Source organism: Danio rerio, chromosome 23 (genome assembly GCF_049306965.1).
Source record: "Danio rerio strain Tuebingen ecotype United States chromosome 23, GRCz12tu, whole genome shotgun sequence".
NCBI lineage: Eukaryota > Metazoa > Chordata > Actinopteri > Cypriniformes > Danionidae > Danio > Danio rerio.
Genome location: NC_133198.1, coordinates 15,132,735 through 15,147,934, shown reverse-complemented (window position 1 = coordinate 15,147,934; position 15,200 = coordinate 15,132,735). Strand labels below are relative to the sequence as shown.

General features: G+C 31.2%; 1 protein-coding gene and 1 non-coding gene across 10 annotated transcripts in view; both read right to left on the bottom strand.

Annotated features, from left to right (window-relative positions):
* Window positions 1-5,299: 5,299 nt before the first annotated feature.
* mir1388 (microRNA mir-1388) lies at window positions 5,300-5,402 on the bottom strand. The gene has a single exon (NR_030650.1). It is a non-coding gene; the product is annotated as a microRNA mir-1388 (primary transcript).
* Window positions 5,403-10,608: 5,206 nt separating this feature from the next.
* The window catches only part of uckl1b (uridine-cytidine kinase 1-like 1b), a 71,131-nt gene continuing 66,539 nt past the window's right edge, over window positions 10,609-15,200 (bottom strand). For all 9 annotated transcript variants that reach the window (XR_012398861.1, XR_012398862.1, XR_012398863.1 and 6 more), the window contains 2 exons: window positions 13,729-13,885; window positions 10,609-11,725 (listed from right to left, as the gene is read on the bottom strand). Coding sequence is in view for 6 of the 9 variants with exons in the window: in XM_681683.8 (XP_686775.4) it covers window positions 11,646-11,725; window positions 13,729-13,885 (237 nt within the window). In the remaining 3 variants the exon portion in view is untranslated. The remainder of the gene's footprint in view (window positions 11,726-13,728; window positions 13,886-15,200) is intronic.

The window sequence follows — 15,200 nt, the reverse complement described above, 5'->3', positions numbered from 1 at the left end:
AGACAAATATTCAATATTGTTGGTTAGTATTGACTATTTCTTACTATATAAACTATCCCTTGAAAAATTCCATTTTTATTAGCTGTGATTTTACATAATGTATTTATGTAGCCTAATATTAACATAAATTGGTAAAAAAAATAATATTTTTCAGATCTAAATAATTCTAATTCTGACAAAAAACAAACAAACAAGAATTGTCATAGATATATGCAAAATCGCCCTCCTATACCTTCAAATAGGGCACTTCGTCACCTTAGAATTATGGGGTTCTATCTGAGAGTTATTGACATATTCTTATTAAATGACAACTTATTTGCATTATGGGATGTTTTTTTTAATTGTTTACATTTTAAAACTTTTTATTTAAAAAACAAATGTTACAAATAGTGTTTGCTATATAGAATGCAATAGAAATATAGAAGCTCAATATCTCAAAATCATTCAGAATGCAGATAGTACTTTTTATAATCCAAGGTGACGACTAATTGAAGGAGCTGTCAATTCTAGTGGACATTATGAAGTGCACTCAGTCAATTCCATAATCCACAGCAATGAGGAGTCTACAACCCATGTATGACATATTAAAACATGAACTTATGTTTAAAATATGTTATTTATATGTCTTGTCTTATACAAGACTACAATATGTGAAAGCACTGGTTTGTGTAAAGTAAAATAATCTGGCGTTTTATGTTGCATCCCAACCTGTTAATAAGGTCAAAATTTATTTTGTTGGTCCATTTGTTGAATTTAAGTTACATTGCATCTACATGTCAACTAACTCTCATTAAATTTTAAATAGACTATTAGGTTGGGGTTAGGGTTGGGGTTAGTGTAAGTTGACATGTACTTGCAAAGTTTCTTATAGTTAGTTAAATGTCTGTTGAAGGAGCAGTATCAACAGATATTAAGTAAGAAAGTGTTACTGTTAATAATGTTTACATGTTAATAATTTTATTTATGGGGATGTTAACAAGATGTTATCTTTCCATCACATTCAAATAATTTAAAAACTATACTTAGTTTATTTACTTATTTTATTTATATACAAGCAAGGGAAATGTAGCTTAAATTAACCTTTATCTTTAAGATGCAGTGCGGTTATATGCGAATACAAAATTTTGTTTGAGAATAATGAAATTTGAATGTGACAGAAATGAGAATGTTAATTAGTACAAACATTTTATTAGGTTTAATATTTTATTTTTAAAATATAGTAGTACGCTCACTACACATATTTTTGAATATATTTTTATAAAACATTTTTTTTTGTAATTTTTAAAAAACATTTCTGGTGGGACAGTGGGTAGCGCTGTAACAGCAAAAAGGTTGCTGGTTCAAGCCTCAGCTGGGTCAGTTAGCATTTCTGTGTGGAGTTTGCATGTTCTCCCCATGTTGGTGTGGTTTCCTCCAGGTGCTTTAGTTTCCCCCACAAGTTCAAAGACACGTGGAACAGGTGAATTGGGTATGCTAAAATTGACCGTAGCCCAGGATTAATAAAGGGACTAAGCCGAAAACAAAATGAATGAATGAATGAATGATATTAATAATAATAATGATAATAATAATTATTATTATTATTATTATTTTAATTATTATTAGTAGTAGTAGTATTATATTTAAAATATTTCAGTGTTGAATGAGAGTGGCTATTTTGGGTACAGTAGTAGTCTATAAACACTACAACCTTAGCACGCATTCTAACTCATTGTTTTCATTTTTATTAGCATATAATTAAAATAATTTAATAATAATAACAATAATAATAATAATTAATAAGAATAATAATGATGATAATAATAATAATAACAATAACAAAAATAGCATGAATAATAATAATTAATTATTTCATAATTATAAAAATGCATGTAGGGATGCAATGATATAGCGTTAGATAGACTTTACGTATAAATCATGTGCTTCCACATATAGACATCTAAAAATTAAATATTTTATCATGATCATTACACATATGATTTTTAAAAGTTTCTTCAGGGAAATTGTTATCGCAAGAACTATTCAACAGCAATATTGCATATCACATATTTTCTCAGTAACGTGCAACCTTACCATGTACACTCAACCAATAGAAAATCCCCATAATGCACTGTGAGAGTTTGCAGACCAAACGAATTTCCGCGTCTGACCACAACATGACATCTAAAGAGCATTCAGTGCGTTTCAAAATAAAATAAATGAATTAAAATGACATTTGTATACATGAAATAAATCAAAAGTCTTTTTATCTATTACTAATAGATAACAGAGCTAAATGTTAAATCACAGGGTCTGACCAGGAAGTGTAAAATCGAATCCCTTTAAGGGATTTATCAACCCACAAAGCACAAACATTCTTTCCGGTGTACTGAAATTACTCACTCATTTCATTTACTCCTTTAAAGGGATTAATGTAGGGAATAGTGAATGAGCGTGGCTATTTTAAATACAGCAATAGTCTTTAAAACACACTGAAGAAGTGAAAACCTCAGCAGATCCTAGCAAACAAAACTGACCTTCAGCTGTCAATCAATTCGTTGGGAGGGGGGACCGCACTCCTATGTCAAGTTCCGGTCGGTCGAAAAAACGCTCTAATTGGTCCACCGTTTTTGTTGTTAATTTGAAAAAAAAGGACTGGATGTGTTTATATCACCACAATATGAAGGTAGATACATAATGTCTACACATATGTCTGTCCAAACAGCTTGAAAAGTAGATTTTTCAACATATGTGCTCTTTAAAGGTAATTTAAACCGCATATCTGCAACATTAATTTTAATATTATAGCAATAATGATCATTTTTATGCAGCCTTAATTCTACTGTATTTCTTCAGTCTGTCATCTATGAAAATGCAGAGACTGGGTTATAATAGTATAAATGTGTGTCTTGTGTTTCAAAGTGAAACATCTCTGCGATCTTCTGACTTCAAGAGTTTTTCAGTGTGTAGGAGGGACTCAAAGTAATTGATTTACACAAACTCCATCTCTGTTGTGAGTTTTTTATAATGTGTGCACACCATAAATTGCAATGAACATACATCTTTCCCATGCCTAAGTTTGTAATAGGAAGAGAGGCGCTTTTCAAAAGAAGAGTTTTCCTGTGGATTTCTACCAAAATAAAAGCCCTCTGGTTTAACATTTTTAATACATTTTGTAAACTTACTGCTGTAAATGTATTAGTTTAATTTAAATTGTAATAATATTTATTATTATTATTATTATTATTATTATTATTAATAATAATAATAACAACAATAGAATAAATGTATGACATTTATATATATATATATATATATATATATATATATATATATATATATATATATATATATATATATATATATATATATATATATATAATTTTATTATTCATAATAATAATGATAATAAAATGATAATAAAATAATAACAATAATAATAATTATTATTAATAATAATAGTAATTATTATTGTTATTTTTTATTATATATCTAAGAAATAGCTCACTTCTCAAAGGTAATATAAGTTTCTGTTTCATTCATTCATTATTTTTTTTCAGCTTAGTCCCTTTATTAATCCGAGGTCACCACAGCGGAATGAACCGCCAACTTATCCAGCACATGTTTTTTACGCAATGGATGCCCTTCCAGCTGCAACCCACTCATACCACACTCATACACTATGGACAATTTAACCTACCCAATTCACCTTTACTGCATGTCTTTGGACTGTGGGGAAACCGGAGCACCCGGAGGAAACCCACATGAACGCAGGGAGAGCATGCAAAGTCCACACTTTTTTATATTTATAATTATGAATGAATGAATAAATGAATGAAGGCGGTTCATTCTGCTGTGGCGACCACTAATTAATAAAAGGGCTAAGCCGAAAAAAAAAAAAAGTTAAGTTTTGTCTAGATAATAATATTCAAACAATAAGAAAGATCACTGGCCATTGGAAGGTGCCCTGATTACACATTTTAATGTAAAATATAAGAAGGAGACCACAGTGTTGGTGGGTTAATTTCAGATTAATTTCTGGTTTTATTAGCCATTCACTTACCCTCCGTGGTTCATTCTATCAAGACAAATCAAAACCTGTTGTGAAGAACAACACTAATAAAACTAATTCTATTTGCAATAAATAACAAATGACACAAATAGAGAAAACATGCAAATGTTAGATAATAAAAAAAGTGTACCAAGTTTGATGAAAGTTAAAAATAATACCACTCGGCTGACGGTTGGCACAATATAAAATATCAAATGATCATTAATACATTCAACCACTGTAGATATTGAGAGCTGCATGTCAATATTCAAAGCAGCGGTCAACCAGTGTGCATTTTATTAATGGCTAGTCTCAAAACATTTTGCTTTTCATTTTTTGTAAAAAAAATTTTAATTTGAAAAATGCCTAAAAAGGAGGCAGATTCAAAAAGATGAATCCTAAAAATAAGTGTTTGCATAGTATCAAATTCATTTAAATTTAAGCCTTTCTAACAATGACTTTAAATTAGTTTAATTACTAAACATTGTGTGTCATTTATCTGTTTACGCAATAACTTTCAGATGCTCTAAGGTTGTATGCACAAACTTTTAATTTTAAGTCAGTTTAATCGGGCCTTACAAATTACCACGTTTAAGGTCCGGTTTCTTTTTTAAAGTCTGCGATCTTCACAGCCTGGTAGATGAACGATATCAAGTGGGTCTTGGACTGGACAAGAAGCACTGCATTAAATGCAGTTTTCCATGCTGCGTCAGTAAAATGTGGACATTTATTTTACTCCAGTATTTTCTATAGAGTTTCTGCGCTAGCCTGCTGCAAATGGCGCTGCAAGCATTTACACTGTCTTTTATCTCATTTTACACTTGAACAGTTAAATGAATGGTAAAGTCTGTTTAACTGATTGCATTTTACTTACATTACAACATCAATGCTGTGAAATGAACCATATGAAATTAATAGGTCACATACACCTTTTACTGGACATTTATCATTGGCTGAATCTTTAAACAGATGTATTCATTGTTTTCTTTTTTAAATCTCGTTCAATCAAATGTAATACAGACATCACCTCTAACATCCTGTTAAACTGTTACTTGCTTCCATGTTAATATACAGTGATTTTGACAAAGTAGACTTGGTAATTTACCCATAAATACATCAATCAAACAATTAAATAAATAAACAAATAAATGATAGCACAGCATCTGAAGGCATAACAAAAAGTACAGTACACGAGTCTTGATGCAGCAGCAGTGATGTGGGTCTTAAGCGGCGTTTAGGTGGTTTGGAGGAGCAGCGGTTCGTCCATGTGGCTTTGAGCGAGACAGTTTTTCATGGGCTGACGAACCTGAGATTGACCAAAACTCAAGCATTCTCAGGTTGGACAGTCCTGGAAAGCACTGCTCATCCATCAGATTATGTACTCATGTGATGTTCGTCACCTAGTTAAAAAATAAATTAAATTATTCTAAGAGTGGCATTAAAAAAGTATATTCTCACACTATCAATTTCATACAATGTAAACGATGAGAGGAAAATAAATGCTTATTTTCAAATATTATTTTGTTAAATACAGGATAATGGATGTAAAATAGACAGGTAAAGAAAGACAGGTTTGTTAAAAGTTCCTACGTCATTGAACTTCATTCAATCTATATAAATTAGAGACTTTAATATAGAGACTATATAAATTCTATGCAAAATGTACTATGAACCCTTCAGGAATACTTTAAACACATATTATTTACAAAGATACTTTAAACTAATTTTAAGAATCTCATCAAATATATATATATATATATATATATATATATATATATATATATATATATATATATATATATATATATATATATATATATATATATATATATATATATATATATATATATATATATATAAGCACTCTGTAATTCATAATTAGCCTCACATTGGGAATCTGTATTGTATGCCAAACTTTGGCGCCTTTTTGACTGGAGGTGACCATTCAAATGTTTGACATGCTCCATCCATAAAATCTATACAGTTACTTGTATCTAATCTGTTTGTTATTAAAAAAAATAAAAGTAAACTAAAAGTTATTATTGAGTATATAAAATCTAAAAATGCAGTATTTAAACTAACTAGTAGTACCCTTGTAAGTGTACTATTTCAATACTAAGGGATTAAATTGGCCCACTTTTCAGTTTATAGAACTATACCTTAAGTATAACTTAATAGTACACATTGAGACCACCCCAATCATTCATGTTGTCCTAACACAAATTGACTAAGTTAATTTAAAGTGGATTGAACATAAAACAGTTAAGTTGTCTGAGAAATTCCCAAGTATTGCATTGTTTCAGCGTGTTTTAAGTAGTTTGAGCAAGCCTCAAAATATTTTTTAAATGTATAGTTATACACGTTTTTTATAGCGCATATTTAGTTTATGAAAGCACACGTTAACATAATACTTCCGTTAAACTACTAGTTTGGTTTATTTTATACTGAAAATAGACATACTTACAGTACATTAGTCTATTGCATGTGTGCTGCCATTTACAATAGCTGTTTATTTCCAAACGTACATCTTTACTGTAGTATTTTAACAGCACTTTTAAATAGAAGTAAACAATTCACACGCAAAGTTAATAAGGTTCCTTTCTATGCATTATTCATGCACAAAGTTCTCTTTATAAACTTTAAAATGTACACACATATCTTGACACAAGTCATTTATGTTGTCCTAACACAAATCGGTTAAGTTAACTTAATCGTTTTTACAAATTCAAGTGGATTGAACACAAAAACTGTTAAGTTGCCCCCTCGAAAATACTGTGTTGATTCAGCTCATTTTAAACAAGTAGTTTGAACATGCAGCAAAAATAATTTTTGAATGTACATCCAAGTATGTGAAAATGCATTTAATATGAGCAATAATCTCAACAAGCAGCCAGTAATACTAAGAATACTTAACTATATGTTGAAATATCTCAAAAGTCTGATCACATGCATAGGCCAAACAGACCTTTCCGTCAAGTATATGGCAAATTTAACTTCAAGCATATGCTGAAAAGCAGACAAAAAGTGTACTTAACTTTAGTGTTAAAGAACTGCAATAATAGCACAATTGAACGTCTTTGTATCACAATCAAAGACCTTGGTGGCTCCTCGTGGCTTTACAGATCCCTCTGTCTTTCATGAAAACCTGACTATGCCCCCCCAAAAAATAAAAAAATAAATAATAATCATGCAAGGATGATGGTCAGATTTCACGTATTATTAACAAATTCACTATTCTACACCTCATCAGAAAAAAATTTAATAAAATAAACCTAAACATCTTATATTTTACCCCAGAAAAAAGTCACTGATTTGTGAAAGTAAAATGCCACTCCTGATGAGCTGGTAGATGCAGACCTGCAGAAGCACTCACCTTTGCTTTACTTACACACACACACAGGTTGATGTTCTGTCCTCCGTTCCACACCGACAGAAGAGAGATGTTCACAGAAGCAGCCGGACGCTGGCGTTGACTCCAGATCTGTGACGAAGGGCCGTGCGTGAGCTACTGGAGAGGTTGAGATCTGCCACACATCAGCGAAGCGCCTCCTTCCTGTTTGTCACGATGAACAAGCCTGTGGTAAATTTTCCATGACATGTCAATATTGAGGGCCACTCGTGCACATTTCATTCATCTCTGCCGCTGCTTTTCAAACGTCTGATGACGCGGTGAAGAAGACTAAGAGTATATATTTGGATTAAGTTATGATTTTGAGTCATATTAACTAAAAGAGCTGCATTAGACACTTTAATGTATTGAAATTAGAGGTAAATGTGTTGAGGAAAAAGATCTTTTGTGAATGTGCATAGTGATGCAAAGGTCAGCTGGGTTTGTAGTTGTAAGGGTTAGTCTGTTGGTTGATTAGTTAGTTAATAAGGCTGATCTCAGAGTGGAGTTAATTTTGGAAACTGATGAAAGATTGCTAGGTTAGTTTCCATATTGAGAGGACAACCACAGCATCCTTCCTGTGCATTTGAGACATGAATGAGCTTCAATCCCGCCGTCACTACAACAGAAATGAGAACAATACTGTGCAGGAATGTGACAGAATATTTATTTTTAAAAGAGTCAAAGTTTAATTCTCTCTCTCTCTCTCTCTCTTTATATATATATATATATATATATATATATATATATATATATATATATATATATATATATATATATATATATATATATATATATATATATATATATATATATACACACACACACACACACACATACAGACACACACACACACATACACACACACACACATATATATATATAATTAATGTATGTAGAGCTCAGCCTAAATAAGTACATCTCATTTTGAAAATAAAGATTTGTATCTATTTTTCAGTGAATAAAGCAATACTAGTTTGATGGATTTGAACAAAACAGATTTTTTAAAATGAATATATTTCTAAAAATATTACTTAAGTCAGTAAATTTCATTAAAAATAGAAAATATTATACATTTAAACTCAAGTAGATAATTTTTTTCCCCCCTAATTCCCACAACTTTGTGTGTTGTTGTTTTTAGACCGTTATTGCAAGTTAGCAAGGTGCAAACATTTAGGGCCCTATCATACACCCGGCACAATAAGATGCAAGACGTTTGGCACAGTTTGTTGCTATTTTCAGACCAGCGCATCTATAATTTGAACGTTTTTTGCCACGTTTTTCAAATAGCAAATCAATTTGCTCCACAGTGGACTCATGGGTGTGCTGTTCTAAAAAAAAAAGTGTGTTAAAGTGCATTGTTGGCACGTTGATGATTTTCATTCATTCATTTTTTTTTGGCCTAGTCCCTTTATTAATCAGGGGTCGCCACAGAGGAATGAACCGCCAACTTATCCAGCATATGTTTAACGCAGCGGAGGCCCATCCAGCTGCGACCCGTCACTGGGAAACATCCATATAAACTCAGTCACACTCGTACACTACAGACAATTTTGTTTATTCAATTCACCTTTATCGCATGTATTTGGACTGTGGGGGAAACCGGAGCGCCCAGAGGAAAACCCAAACGAAAACGGGAAGAACATGCAAACTCCACACAGAAATGCCAACAGACCCAGCCAAGGCTTGAACCAGTGATCTTCTTGCTTTGAGGCGACATCGCTACCTGCTGTGCCACCCCACCACCCCCACTTTACTATTTTGAGAAGCTGAAATAGACCGCACCATTGACAATCCAAAAGTACGTCTATAGTCCAGCGTAGAGTGCGCGTTAATTGTGCACCTATGCAGGTCTAAATACTTACACATTGCTTAATATCTTTAATTATGAAAAAAAGGATTAAAATGTTACCAAAAAACTTATTTTCTACAAAAATATATAAACCACTGACTGTTCAGTTTTCCTACTTACAAAGTCCGCCCTGCTAAATTCTAAATTCTTATTGACTGTTGTAATTTTTCTGTCTTATCTCCCAGCTTTCAGTATTTATTTTCAGCTCTAGATTCACCTAAAAGCACCTGTTGGAGAAATGGGGATAAAGATAGGAAAGGCCCTATCTGATTTGTTGGTCAGATTTGAAAAAAACAAGCTATGCAGCACTCAAATGCTTGGCATGTAAAACTAATTTAATTGAAATGCATCTCTCTGTGATATGGATATTACATATAGTATTATCGCAATAATTTATATATATATATATATATATATATATATATATATATATATATATATATATATATTTCTGCAGCCCTAATGTACACACATGCGCACGCGCGCACACACACGATTGGCTACATATATATATATTATGGGTTGTTTTTTATAAGTTGTTTCCTTTTTATTTAAAAAAAACAAATGTTACACACATACTGTTTGCTTTATGGAATGCAAAAACTTTGAAACTCAATATCTCAAAATCAGTTAGAATGCAGATAGAAACATAATTCCAAGGTGACGATATATATATATATATATATATATATATATATATATATATATATATATATATATATATATATATATATATAAATAAATATATATATCATCATTATGATAAATAAAACTTTAACAAATCGATTAGGATACTGACATGAAGAACATACCATTGACATGTAAAAACAAATAACTTGACCATACAAGACTATTAATAAAAATAGTATAAAATGTTATAATTTGCGTTTCTAATTTAGTCGGTTGTAATACATCACTAAAACCTGAAAAACCGAATAGCTTTTTTTTATTGTACCACTTACGTTTTGATTTAGATTGTACCACTTTTACTGCATATTTTTTTAATTAATTATTTACGTAAGTTTTTTATTTATTTTACACATTTTGCAGTATATTTTGTGGGTTGTGGTGTGATGATGGCGAAGGCTTGTTGCGTACAAAAGTGATGGGCCGGGGGGTGTGGAGGTGTAAGAGTAGGTGCTGTATCAGATTTCAGAGGTTTCGGATCAGGTGTGTTTTCCAGCACAAATTAAGCCCTGACTGTAGTATTTACTACAAATGACTTTAGTATTTTTTCAAGAGGGCACACTGGGTAAAATCAACACAAGAGAAAGAAAAATCTAGTGGTTATTCGGCTTCATCATGTAAACGCACTCATTATGATCAAATAAACATCCATAAACGTATGATTTTTATTCCCGTTGTTCAACAAAACATCACAGTGGATACATTCAATAGGCCTTGCCGAGCATTAAAAAAACATGCCATTTTCATAGTTTACAAATATACACACATTTCAAATCAGCGTCATTCAAACAAACAACACATACACATCAAGTTTCACAGCGATGAATTAATCAGTCAGAGTGCTCAGCGGGGTAAAAATAATAAAACCGAGACACTGACAATACACTAAGAGGTTTCGGGGGGCTGAACTTCAGGCCAAACACCAGCGCTTCCTGTGGGCTAGTTTTGATCTAGTGACGTTTTGTATGAACATTGAGATGACAGAGCCATATATGGTAAAGCCAGCTATGAACTCAATGGCCAGATAAAAATATAACTGTCTTTGTGGCTTCAACAAAAGCAGGTCGGTCAATCTTACAGAATGTGCTTTTCTTTTAAATGGAGTTGTGATCATTTCCGCGTTTGACAGAAAGCTGTTGACTCAAGCTTATATGTTTGATTTATTAATCAATGAAGAAAAGCTCAATATTTGAGGGTTTTATAGCGCAGTCATTGCATAGAGTGGTGGTACTGTGTTGTGAAAGTGTATTTGTGAGCAGTCTGTGGTTTGGTCAGCATTCGTCTGCAGGTAAAGCGAGAAAGCAAAAGATTAAAACAAAAGCAACGCCCACGTGTTTTTTCCGACGAAGTGGTCCTTCAAAGAATTTTCACGGTCTAAGTGTAGCACAGCAGCACTTTGAGGCTTATTTTACCCTCTGAAAAGCTCTGCTGCATGAAACTGAGTAGAGAAAATAATGAAAGCAACAAGCATGTTGTGTTCATATGGCTAAAGTACTACAACCGTAGCAAAAAACACGTAAGGCAATGATGCAACTGCATGTGCTTCAGTTGTACATGTTAAATATAGCATTAAATAAGCGTTCATAAATAAAAAGGTCACAAATAAAAACACTCTTTTTTTCCATTTGGGAAGTGCAAAAAATGTATAAAAATATTGTTTTTGGATAAAATGTACAAATGTTAGTCTCTCAGCAGCTCGGCTCGTCCATGTCATCATCGCTCCAGTCTGTAGGAGCGTCCGTGCCAAAGTAACGGTCGCCAAAATTTCCTGAAAACCAACAACAACAAAATATGCACATTTAACCTACAACGAATCAATCAAAGACAATCATAAAGAAACTGGATACATTTGTAGAACTATTAAGATTTTTAATAGACACATGACCACTACACAGCAATAATAATGATAATATTAATAATAATAAAAGACAAATAACAATAATAATAATAGAGCTATTTAAGTGAGTTTTTAATCTGAATAATCTGTTTCAAAGCAAAACTCACTTAAATTTAAATGATTATTTCTGAAAATAATAATTTTTTTTTACTAGTCACAGTAGTCACATTAGTGCATATAAGTTTTAGAGTGAAAAATATAAAAATAACTTTACAAAAATAATATTAAATATATAATTAATTCAAATAATCAGACAGATGGTTGCATCCTAGTGACTCAAATTGGTAGTGTGTGTGCGTGCGTTGCTTTCATGCTGTAAAGTCAAAATGTAAATTCTATTTATTTTTCCACACTTTAACATATGAAATAGTGTTTAAACATAGTGACTATTACACATTTTAATCATGATTTACAAAAGACACTCACTAAAAGTCAGTGTAACAATTCATATATATAGTAAAATCAGGGAAAAATAAATTGATGACATACAACATTAAAATATTTCCAATGTTCCCCAAAATGTTCATTCTTTGTTACTATTTCATTCTATAAAACTTTACAATTGGCCTCGATTTTACCCAGTTCATGTCAGTCAGAAATAAATTATTAATCTTTGTTTCATTAATTTTAATACATGCATAAAACTGTATGTGCTACACTGAATGATGGTAAAACATTATTTGACCTATTTAGAAATGTAATTTTTACAAAAGGTAAAATTAAAAATTTGGTATAAAAAAAGTTGACAGAAAGACCTAATTTAGATTATAAAATAAATAATATATTATTTTTATCAATAAATAAATAAATAAATACAATAATAAGCTAAATGTTTATATGTAATAGGCATATAATTTACATTATATAAATAATTATATATTATAATATATATATATATATATATATATATATATATATATATATATATATATATATATATATATATATATATATATATATATATATATAAGACAATAAGACCTTGTACTATATTACATTTACCAAAAAAAAAAAAAAAAAAACTTTGGTTAAGGTATTTAAATGGTTCATGATAAAAACTGGTCAAAAGCTTAGAATATATAAAAGTCTGTATGTGTGTGTGTGTGTGTGTGTCTGTGTATGTATGTGTGCATACACAGTTGAAATCAGAATTATTAAACCCCCTTTTGTCATTTTTTCTTTTTTAAATATTTCTTAAATGATGTTTAAAAGAGCAAGGAAATGTTCACAATATGTCTGATAATAGATTTTTTTTCTTTTGGAGAAAGTCTTATTTTGTTTATTTCTGCTAAAATAAAAGCCCATTTAAGATATATATATTTATATATATATATATATATTTATATATATATATATATATATATATATATATATATATATATATATATATATATATATATATATATATATATATTTTAGATATATATATTTAAGCTGTATAGGCGTGTCTAGTAAACTATTATTTACTGTCATCATGGCGAAGATAAAATAAATCAGTTATTAGAAAAGAGTTATTGAAACTTTTGTGTTTAGAAATGTGTTAAAAATCTTAACATTAAATAGAAATTGGGGAAAAATATGCAGAGGGGCTAATAGTTGGGGGGCTGTACACCTAAATACACTCTCACACACACACACACACACACACACACACACACACACACACACACACACACACACACACACACACACACACACACACACGACATCACGTTGGTAAAAACCTTAAAACTCAAAGTTTCTTAAAACTTTGCTACAATAATGAGCTAAATAGAACAGCATTTCTAGTAATGTCGTTAGAAATATGAGTCAGGCATGCTCTTGGCTTGTGTAGGACAGAGGGTAAATGCAATGAGGGTGGTGTTCAGTCTCACCTATGCCGGGGATGATGTGGAAGAGGTCATTGACCTTCTTGTCGACGGCGGTGGTGATGATTTTGACCTGAGGGAAAGCGTAGGCCACTGAATGAACACCCATCTCGGCCATCAGCAGAGACACCAACAGGATCTTTTCCTCCTGAACATCATGATCCTGTGCACACACACACACACACACACACACACACACACACACACACACACACACACACACACACACTGTGAATCATTGGTACTTTTTATATGCTTTTGTTGTTATTATACAAATTATATGAATTTTTTTCTATCAACCCAAAACCTAATCCTTTACCTACTCTTTACTGAAAATATGTATGCATCTGTACACTTTCATACATATATAATACAAATTATTTTAAATGTACATTTTTTGTATATTTCATAATTCATGTACAATATGTGTATTTATAATTGTATAAATATACACAGTAGACATGGGCTGCGTCCGAAACAGCATACTTCCATACTATATAGTACGCTAAAATCAGTATGCGAGTTGAGTAGTATGTCCGAATTCATAGAATTCGAAAATCAGTATGCGAGAAGTACCCGGATGACTTACTACTTCCGGCGAGATTCTGGAGTGCGCATCCCATGCACGCTGCGCTATCCCATAATGCCCCGCAAGAGAATTCATGAATGGAAGAGAAGCGACACAACTGACGAGTACGTCCGAATTCCATTCATACTTTTCACATTCATACTGTATAGAACGTACTTTTTTAACGGCTTAAAGTACGTCTAAATTCAAATGCAGTACCTACTGAGTAGTAGGCGGTTTCGGACGCAGCCATGGACTTATACAATCCACAATAAAAGCTTGTAATTCCATGTCACATGTAGTTACATATTACATGTGAACTGTATATGTATAAATGAAATATACAAAAACATTTACATTTATAAATATGATCCTGGATATAATTACTATGTAGTAGCAATGTAAATACTATGTAACAACATATAATTTACAATGTAACAACATAGTAATTGAATCCATGATAAAAAGAAGTTTGTCATCACATTGTATATTTACGTATACAACTACAAACAAAAACTGGATGTAACTAATAAGTAATGACAGTAATTATAATGTAACAACAGTAGTTAAAATTTAACGACACAGTAATTACATTCAAGATTAACATATTACATGTGTACTGTGTACATAAGTAAAACTATTATACACAACTATTGTACATAAAATATACAAAGATGCATAAATTATCTTAAGTGTAATTACAATGTTATCATGTAATTACTATGTCATTGCATAATAATTATTATGTTATGCCTTAGTAACAACATCCAAAATAGGTTTGTAGTTACACAAATACTGTACATGAAATTTGCAAAGAAACACTTATAAATAATATATTGGATGTAAATACAATGTAATGACATAGTAATTACAAGGCAATGACACAGTAATTACATCCTGGATTAAAGTT